Source organism: Hibiscus syriacus, unplaced genomic scaffold (assembly GCF_006381635.1).
Source record: "Hibiscus syriacus cultivar Baekdansim isolate YM2019G1 unplaced genomic scaffold, ASM638163v2 tig00110333_pilon, whole genome shotgun sequence".
Lineage (NCBI taxonomy): Eukaryota > Viridiplantae > Streptophyta > Magnoliopsida > Malvales > Malvaceae > Hibiscus > Hibiscus syriacus.
The window spans coordinates 680,309-690,191 of NW_024062689.1; the positions used below are offsets into that span (position 1 = coordinate 680,309).

A 9,883-nucleotide genomic window follows, 5' to 3' on the forward strand; every position below is an offset into this window, starting at 1 on the left:
ATAAAGATCGAAGCGAACAAACTTCATCAAAGAAATAAGAATCTCAGTCCCCCCTTAGTCAACCCCCAAAAACTCTCATATTACATTCCTCCCGAATAGATAAAAGGCATTTCAAGTCAATATAAATAAATGGTTTAGCTAAGGCATGAGACTGTCCACTCCAGCTCTTGCTCCTATAAGAGACTCATGCAGTCCACACTACACAAATCGAAAATAGATCTTCAAACTTTAACAGAGAACAAACATTCGAAGGAAACGTGATCTCTCAACTCCTCAGTAACACATATAAAACTCACGAACAATCTATCTATTATTGGTCCTATTCTCCACAGTCTATCTTTGGTCGCAAAGCGGTTTAGAATAACAAATCAAACGATCACAACATGTTTTAAAATATGTAGAGGGAACCAAATTAATTTGTGCTACCCAACCCTTTTCTCTTTCCTCTTAATTTTAGATTAAATCTTACCAATTTTCTCAAGCCTTAGCAGAAAACATCACCCAAATTCATTTTGAAAAAAATAAATCGAAATTAACATTTCAATCAATTATTCAACGTTTGATAAAGTATGGATATTTGTAGCGGATAATCTTCTTTCAAAAGGATAATACCTTTAAAAATCTAATATAAATCAAAGATGACATCTGAAATTTAACGAAGTAACTACAAGAACTAAAACTTGGATTACTATTCTTTCGATTTATATGATATCATATGATCTTATATTAGTTTTTGAGAAATTTTTAATTTTCTATTACGTTTTATTCTAATAAGATTGAAATTCTCTATAAAATCACTAACTATTAAATAAAAAAGTATTTCGTTGAATGTAATAAAGTTACTTTTAATACATATTTTGAATGAGATTCGTAACCAATCTAAATTGATATTTAATAGTAAAATAGTTTGTTAACAAAAAAAACTCGAATAAACCTGAGTTAAAATTATTTGTTTGAATAGGACGAATGCTACAACACCAATGGGAAACGTATGGTGTTTCATACTATATTTATAATTTTGGATGGTAAACGCATGGATTCCCATGCGTTATTCAATTTTTTTTTAACTTATGGACACTACAAGTTGTCTGAACCATGTCTTGTTACCCTGATTAAGTTGCTCGAACCATGCCCTGCTACCCTGACACTACAAGTTGCTCTTCCTGCTACCTGATAAAGTTACTCGATTCATGCCCTGTTACCAAGATTCTCGAACCATGCCCTGTTACCAATCTGCTCGAACCATGCCCTATTTCCTTGATCAATCTGCTCGAACCATGCCCTACTACCAAATTGCTCAAACCATTCCCTGTTGCTTGAACCATGCCCAGCTACCCTAACACTTCAACAACTTGTAGTGTCATGGTAGCAAAGCATGGTTCGAGCAACTTGGTAGAAAAACATGGTTCGAGCAACTTGATTAGGGTAACAAGGCATGGTTCGAGAAACTTGGTAGCAAGGTATTATTCAAGCAATTTTTTCGCGGTAACAGGAAGAACAACTTGTAGTATCATGGTAACGGGCATGGTTTGAGCAACATGATTAAGATAACATGGTATGGTTCGAACAACTTATAGTGTCCATAAGTAAAAAAAAAACTAAATTTGGTCCAAAATTATATGTATCGCATGGACCATTATGCGTTTTTCATTGATACTGTAGCATTCATCCTATTCGAGCAAATAATTTTAACTCAGCCTTGTTCGAGCTATTTTTTTCTCAGTGCATTATTCATACAAACTCATTTAAAATATTTAAAAATTTAAGGTAAATTACGTATTTAACACCTAAACTATCAGTTTTGGTCCCTTTTAATACTTAAACTTTCAATTTTTTTTTAAATCATACCTAATGTTTAGTTTTTGTTTCATTTCAGCACCCCACTATTAAAAACTGAATGCATTTAGTACCGAAACTTCAATTTTGGTTCGTCTCAGTACCTAAACTTTCATTTTTTCCCAAAATTTCACGTTAAATTTTGAAAGTGGGTACTAAAATGAAACAAAAACTAAACTTTAGGTAGGATTTTGAAAAAATTGTAAACTAAATTTGGTTTACACTTTTAGGTGCCTAAACTATATCTCAAATTGACTTTTGGTGCCTAAAGAATTTTTTGCTAAAAATATATTCCTAACATTTTCTTCGTTATACTTTTAGGTACCTACTATTAAATATTATTTTAAAAAATTCAAAGAAAAATCAAACCCTCCCCCCGCGTTGTCCCTCTCGCTCTCATCCCCCCCACATTCGACAATGAAGAATGGTCACCACTGGTTGGATTTTGTTTGGAGCAGCACAAGAAACTCAATGGTGACGGTCGTGTAATGTACGACCAACTGTAGCCGTTAAAATCACCAGAAAATAATGAAGGAAAACTTAGAAAAGTAACGACTCTTAGCCACGCTTTTCACAACGACCAACACAGTTTCACGGTGAGCGGGGGCTGGATTTTGGTCATGGTGATGAGATAGTTTTGATGGTGTCAACAGTGACAGCCACAGATCGACGGTGGCCGATCAACAATGAAATTTGGAGTTTTTTTAAAGTTTAGGTATTAAAACAGATCAAAATTGATAGTTTAAGTAATAAACGCGCAATTCACCCTAAAATCTAATGGTTTAATACACTTTTAGGTGCTTAAACTATACTCAAATTGACTTTTGGTGCCTAAAATAATTTTCGTTAAAAATATGTGTTAACGTTTTTTTTATTATACTTTTAGGTGCACACTGTTATATTTTTTTATTTTTAAGGCTTAATACACTTTTAGGTGCCTAAACTATACCTCAAATTGACTTTTGGTACCTAAAGATTTTTTCGCTAAAAATAGGTGCATAATATTTCCAACATTACACTTTTAGGTGTCTAAACCGTAACGACCAACGACCATTAAATTTAGTCATTATCTAACACGTGTCACTCATTTCAAACTTCAAAAAAATATTAAAAAAATTAATATTGTAATTTCAAAATGTTATAAACTATTAACTCGATAATTTGGGGGTAAAATACATCATCCCTCATTGAATTTTATTCTCTCCTATTTTACATACTGTATTTTTAATTTTTTTAATTTACTCATTGAACTTTCGAATTGCTCTCGACCACCTTTTATTTTTATTTTATATTTTAAATTATTTTTATATTAAATAATAATAAAAATGTCATGTCATATAAAAATTAATAATAAAATAATTTATAGTGATAAAAATAAGAATAATTTAAAAGTTTAGTAAGTAAATTAAAAAAAGTAAAAGTATAATGAATAAAATAAGAGAAAAAATAAAATTAAGTAAAAAAAATAAGGGTAATTTACCCTAATTTGAAATGTTAAAGTCTGTCATCGTTTGGCGTGAGGAGAATAGCTATTGAAAAACAGAAGGACGATGAAAAATCTGATCGAACAAAGTCGTCATAGCCCACCTTTGACCCATACAGCAGCCCAACACCCAACAAGCTACCCGTAGAACAGTTCTTCCTTCCTTCCTTTATATATCTTTTTTGTGGGTAAAGACAGTTGTTTCTTTATTGATTGCCTTCCAAAAAAAAAACCCAGAAAGTACATAAATTTCCCCACAACTCCGGTGACAAGTGTACCCCACCCACCATTCCCCATTTTGATTGACCCATCGCAATTCGCAACTCCTGCACTCTTGATCTCAGGTTTTGTATTTCTATTTTCTTTTATAAATTCATTTTGTTTGGAAGCCTTAATCTTGATTTTTTTCTGGGTTATTGTTATCATTACTCTGGATTAAAGCTTCATTTTTTTCTCCTTGGCAAGTAAGAAATGTCGATGTATATCGTATCCCGGAGACTATCAGCTGGATCCACCACCTCCCAGTTGGCCACCTCTCTCCGTTACGCCACCTGCTGGAGATCCTTCTCCACTTCGTTTAGGGAAGAACGGGATACTTTCGGCCCCATTAATGTCCCCTCCGATAAGTTCGTCTCTCCCTCTCATCACTGTATTCCATTTTTTTTCTCATTTGCACTGCTAGAATATTTTTAAGTAAAAGAGTAGTTATACTTGCTGTTTGTGGTTTATATAGATTGTGGGGAGCGCAGACTCAGAGGTCGTTACAGAATTTTGATATAGGGGGCGAGCGTGAACGGATGCCTGAACCTATTATTCGTGCCTTTGGTGTTCTCAAGAAGTGTGCTGCCAAGGTTCTTCTCTATTCTGATTACTGAATCCTGATAATTCTCAATATTGAAGTGTTTACTTATACATTTTAATTGTTTTGTTTGTTTTAGGTTAACATGGAGTATGGTCTTGATCCAACCATTGGGAAGGCCATAATGCAAGCAGCCGATGAAGTAGCGGAAGGAAAACTCAGCGATCACTTTCCACTTGTCGTTTGGCAAACTGGTAGTGGCACCCAGAGTAACATGAATGCCAATGAGGTCTTTTGCTGATTTGGTTTTTCTATCGACTTCTTCGTGAATGGAATGATGATTATTTTTCATTTGAGAAACCTTTCTACTATAAATTTTATTAGCTTATCATGTGACTTTGGAAATTTTCAGGTTATTGCTAATAGAGCAGCCGAGATCCTTGGGCATAAGCGTGGTGAAAAGTATGTGCACCCAAATGATCATGTGAACCGATCTCAATCTTCTAATGACACATTCCCCACTGTAAGCCAGAATTATCCATCTAACTTGTTGGGTTTCTTCCTTCTTTAGATTAATATTTGTAAAATTCAAGAATTCACCTACACCAACTTATTTGTCCTTCGCTTAGCATGGCAGGTTTTGATCTGCCTCTTTATTTATGCTAAATTTCCTTCTTTCTCCAGGTAATGCACATTGCAGCTGCTACGGAAATAAACTCCAGATTAATACCCAAATTGAAAGTTTTGCATTCTGCTCTACATTCAAAGGTTTGTTGTGCTTTGGCCTCTAGTTTATGGTGCTATTTTTGTAAAATCCTCTCATTCTCACCTTGTATTTCCTTTCTTTTATCCTTAAATGGAGATCTATGTGCACATCAATTAAAACATCAGCATCTACTGCCAGAAAGTGGATTTTTCTAGCCATGCCCGATTATTGATGCCAATATTTTCTTATTTGAATTCTACCACTTTGGCTCTTTGATGAGTTATTTTACCATGGCTCTTGTCAATGATGTTGTCTTTTAGTCTGTAATATTATGGTCTCTTCTGGTTAATCATTGTGAGAAATATATTCAGCCGCAAGACGATCTATCTTTTTCTACTTTGCTTTTGAATCTACATGTATGCTATCGAGTCCATTAAAGCTTAACCCTGTTTTATGTTTGCTCCTATACCTTTGAGCTTTTTAAATTGGTTGAGTTCAAACTTAAAAGTTTAATTTTTCTTGGTGTTGATTCCACCAGTCTGTAGAATTCAAAGATATTGTCAAAATTGGTCGCACTCACACTCAAGATGCAACACCTTTGACTCTTGGTCAAGAGTTTAGTGGCTATACTACACAAGTAAGCTCATCATCTAGCAGTTGCTTTTATATACCTTGAGATTGATTATGTCTAGCTGAGGGATGATAATCAGGGACAACTTCTAATTATTTTGTGGTTTTGTATTGTTATAGGTCAAGTATGGAATTGATCGAGTTTTGTGCACCCTTCCACGCATGTATCAGGTACGTGATTCCATTTTGATTGTATGGTATTCCTTGTAACCTCTTCTGGCTACTGACAAATAGGGGTGCCATATGACAGCTTGCACAAGGTGGTACTGCTGTGGGGACAGGATTGAATACAAAGAAAGGGTATGTTTGTTAGCCTTGAAGCGTTCTTCTCTGATTTTTGTAATTTTGTCTATTCTCCTTTGTCAATTTTAGTTGGTTTTCTTTTTTTTGTTTTGTTCTGATGCCTAATTCTTGATTTATTTTAGCTGGTTGCTTTGATTTTGCTCTCTGATTTATTAAGTTCCAGGCCCCTTATGATTCTACTTCTCTTGTAAGCATAATTCACATTTTGTCTCATACTTTATGCTCAGAGATGCTTATTGATCTTTGAAAGTTTGTCTAAAGCTATTGCATGTTTACACTTTCTTTGTATTATTTTTAGATTGTAGATGCTGCATCTGTTGTGTCATGGAATGAAGTATTTGCCACCGAGTTTGCTAAATGCGATCCTTAAAATGAACTTATTATGAAGAATGAACCATTATCTGAGAGCATTATTTATCATCATAACTGCTAAATGCAACCTTTAGACTGTCTCATGTTGAATTTGACAATGCCCAATGTTAAAATTGGTCTAGATTTGATGTAAAAATAGCTGCTGCTGTCGCTGAGGAAACACACTTGCCATTTGTCACCGCAGAAAATAAGTTCGAAGCTTTGGTGAATCTCTTAACTCTCTCTGATTAAGTTTTTATTTTTTTGTTCTTTTATCTTATTTTAGTTTGAGGATATGATTATTACCGTATATCTCCTAACTTGTGATGCAATCATGCAAACATGCATGAATATTGAATTTTCTTTAATCAGGCTGCACATGATGCCTTCGTTGAGACCAGCGGAGCCCTAAACACTGTAGCTACATCCCTGATGAAGGTTGCTAATGACATACGCTTACTGGGAAGGTTTGTCTGCAGCTTGGATAACTTTGTTTTTTCTCGATTTAGCATTATTCAGATGGTTTCAACATTTTCCTTGTTCAGTGGTCCCCGATGTGGACTTGGTGAGCTCATTCTTCCTGAAAATGAGCCAGGCAGCAGTATTATGCCAGTAAGATTCTAATCTCAATTTCTGTGGGATTCATTTATCATCAAAATCCTCTTTTCTTTCTATTCCATTTGCTCTTTGACTATTTCTCTGCCCATATAATCTCGTTTTAGTTTGACTGAAGTTCTCCTGTTTCAGGGGAAGGTGAACCCTACCCAGTGTGAGGCTCTTACTATGGTCTGCGCCCAGGTAAATTTTTGTTACTATTATTTTTTTTCACATTCAGATGGTATTGTCTAGCTGGAGGATTTATTGTGTGGTGGTTATATTGTCTCTTTCTTTTATCAGTTCATAACAAGATGGAAAGTTTCTTGCAGGTAATGGGTAACCATGTCGCTATCACAGTGGGCGGATCAAATGGCCACTTTGAATTGAATGTGTTCAAGCCAATGATTGCTACCGCACTCCTGCATGTATGTGTTTTTGTTACAGAAACTATTGAAAAATGTTGATTTCTGCACTACTCGTTTGAAAGGCCGAATCTCTTTATTTCCTAAGACACTATGAAAGTTATGCATACGAATCATGTGGTTTTTGCGAAGAAAATATTCATAAGAATTTGAGATTTGGCAACCATATGCTTGGCATTCCTTGAAATTTTCTCCCACTTAGGTTGCTGATTAACGTTACTGTAATATTGAATATGTTCATTTTCATTCACTCTAGATCGTCATTCTTTGATGTAGTCATTAAGATTGCTGGGTGATGCATCTGCATCGTTCGAGAAGAACTGTGTTAAGGGAATTCAAGCTAATAGGGAAAGAATTTCAAAATTACTGCACGAGGTCAGTCGGCGGTACATCCTGAAAATTTAAGTGCATTTTGATACCATATGATAGATTGCCAATCTAATGAGCATATGTTGATGGTCTTGCAGTCTCTGATGCTTGTCACATCCTTGAACCCTGTAAGTTTTTATCCCTGCTTCTATTCTAGTATCTGTTGTTCCATAACGAGTCTTTGTAATGACGTCTTTACTTTCAGAAAATCGGTTACGACAACGCCGCAGCAGTTGCCAAGAAAGCACACAAGGAGGGCTGCACTTTGAAGGTGAGATTTACTTGTTCACAGTGTAGTTAGCAATGACTCGTCACGTAATTTGGTAGAATGTTTGTTGTAGTTTCCGACAACTATCTTAATAACTGTTAAATGTTTGTCCTAATCCCGTCTTTTGATGGCTGAAATGCTAAATATTTCCTACACTTTTGTTTGTGCTTATGTTTTGCAGGAAGCAGCATTGAAGAGTGGTTTGCTGACATGCGAAGAATTCGACAATCTTGTGGTGCCTGAGAAGATGATTGGCCCATCTGATTGAAGTTGTTTTAGCTTGGATTTTATATTGAGACGGTTGGGTTAAGAAAAACAGAATTCGGCTGTGATTTGCTTTCATGTTCTGTGTCGTAACCGGTTTTCGTCCGGGCACGAAATATTAAAATTTGGCGGGAAAATTAATATTAATAAATAATTTTGAAAATAATTTGTGAGTCGCCATCGGCCTTTTTGGATCAGGTAGGTCGAATACCTAAAAATTATTTTTTTTAAAGAGTTTTAAGAAAACATCAATAAAAAATTGAACTGATCTGCGTTTTATAACCAAAAATTTATTCTTTTTAATAATAAAAAGGGATTCGTGGTCGGTTACGTTTAGGGAAGGATTAGCACCCCTACAACGCCCAAAATTGGTACTTTTTAATTATAAATTGTCTCTTTAAAAATTCAAAAATATATTTAATTTATAATCTTATAATTTCAAAATTGTAAAAAAAATATTTATTTAAAAATATCCGAAAAGAACTTCTAGGTGCCTTAAGACAGCTCTTTTCTTTGATATTGATAAATATTAATTTAAATAATATTGTTTAATTTTAAAACATCAGAATAGGACATCCAGTTGTATTAAGACTGTCCTTTTCTTCGATATTAAAAATAAATATTTAAGAGTTAATATTTATTATATATATTTATGAATATATATCAAAATATTTAACAATATAATAAAATAATAATTCTATTAAACAATATATTTAAAAACAATAAAATAAATAAAGACATATAAAATTAATAACTAATTTATAAAAATAAAACTAATTACTAATTATTAATTAATTGAAATTATAGGGTTTAAATATATTTTTTTTTATTTAATAATTTAATGACCAAAATAAACTTATCTAAAATTCAAATTTTATAATAAAATAGATTAAAAGTATGAACTAGGGACTAAAAAATTATTTATTAAAATTAAGGGATTAAATCTGTCATTTATCCTAAATATATTATTTTAATTAAAAAGACTAAAATGAATAAAATTAAAATTCAAAGACCGAATTAAAATTCTTATAAATTCAGTTTAATGACCAAAATGTAAAGTTTACAAATATGAAGGACTGCGGAAGGGATTTAACTATTTTGTAATTACGCATATAGTCCTTCCCGAAACGACGTCGTTCGGGAAGGACTATAAGAGTCCCAAACCGGCTGGCCCTTCGGGCCAGCGATTTCATTTTCTTTTTTTTTTCTTCTTTCTTAAACCGAGAGAGAGAGAGAGAGCCAGAATTCTCTCTGGCCTCTCTCTAGATTCCCTCACCGGAGGGAATCCGGCGGCCGTCTGCCGCCGTGAGTTCTGCCGCCGACCACCGCCGCCGGTGGTCGGAAGTTCCCCAAATTCACCTAAAACATAGATCTAGACACCCTGAGCCCGAATCCAACTTTTGTTTTCCCAAAAAGACTCCAAATCGGAGTAAATCTATGAAAATACCTTCGGTATTTTCGGTTCTCCGGCGATGTTTAATGATTCCGGTGGTGGTCAAAGCTTCCCTGGTAAGCTTCTCTTCTCTCTTTTTCCTTCTATTTTTGCTCTGTTGCTGTGGACTGGGATCGTTGGTAGTTGTTGTTGTTGTTATTTTTTTTCCTCTGTATTTTTTCTGTTTTTTTCTCTTCTTGCTGTCTCTCCTTTTTTTTTTTTCAGGTGGGTGGTGGCTTTTATAGCCACCACCGGTGTTCGTCTTGGACCGGTCCGAAGAGGGGGCTTCGGTGAGTCACCGGACTACCAGTGGTGACTCACCCCGTAGCCTTGGCGTGGACGGCCGGTGTTCTAGCTTCTGGAGTCTTCGGCTGGGACGTGACAGCGGCGGAGGCGGCGAGGGCTGTCGGCAGCCGCGTGGAA

At 34.8% G+C, this 9,883-nt stretch overlaps 1 protein-coding gene across 1 annotated transcript; it reads left to right on the forward strand.

The window, feature by feature from the left end:
* Positions 1 to 3,531: 3,531 nt before the first annotated feature.
* Positions 3,532 to 8,101, forward strand: LOC120120238 (fumarate hydratase 1, mitochondrial). The gene is made up of 18 exons (XM_039139917.1): positions 3,532 to 3,663; positions 3,785 to 3,945; positions 4,053 to 4,170; positions 4,258 to 4,407; positions 4,531 to 4,641; positions 4,803 to 4,886; positions 5,363 to 5,461; positions 5,575 to 5,625; positions 5,705 to 5,754; positions 6,252 to 6,333; positions 6,481 to 6,575; positions 6,654 to 6,720; positions 6,856 to 6,906; positions 7,035 to 7,130; positions 7,404 to 7,502; positions 7,595 to 7,624; positions 7,702 to 7,767; positions 7,946 to 8,101. Exons 2-18 carry the CDS (start codon positions 3,791 to 3,793, stop codon positions 8,030 to 8,032), a joined length of 1,491 nt encoding a protein of 496 aa, XP_038995848.1. The 5' UTR covers positions 3,532 to 3,663; positions 3,785 to 3,790; the 3' UTR covers positions 8,033 to 8,101.
* The last annotated feature ends 1,782 nt before the right edge of the window (positions 8,102 to 9,883 follow it).

What these genes read in the sequence shown, in the direction of transcription:
- LOC120120238 (XM_039139917.1), top strand. Translation starts at nt 3,791, where the DNA reads ATGTCGATGTATATCGTATCCCGGAGACTATCAGCTGGATCCACCACC. An exon ending in TCAAGAAGTGTGCTGCCAAG is followed by an intron (nt 4,171 to 4,257) that starts GTTCTTCTCTAT and finishes TGTTTGTTTTAG; the next exon opens with GTTAACATGGAGTATGGTCT. An exon ending in GACATACGCTTACTGGGAAG is followed by an intron (nt 6,576 to 6,653) that starts GTTTGTCTGCAG and finishes TTCCTTGTTCAG; the next exon opens with TGGTCCCCGATGTGGACTTG.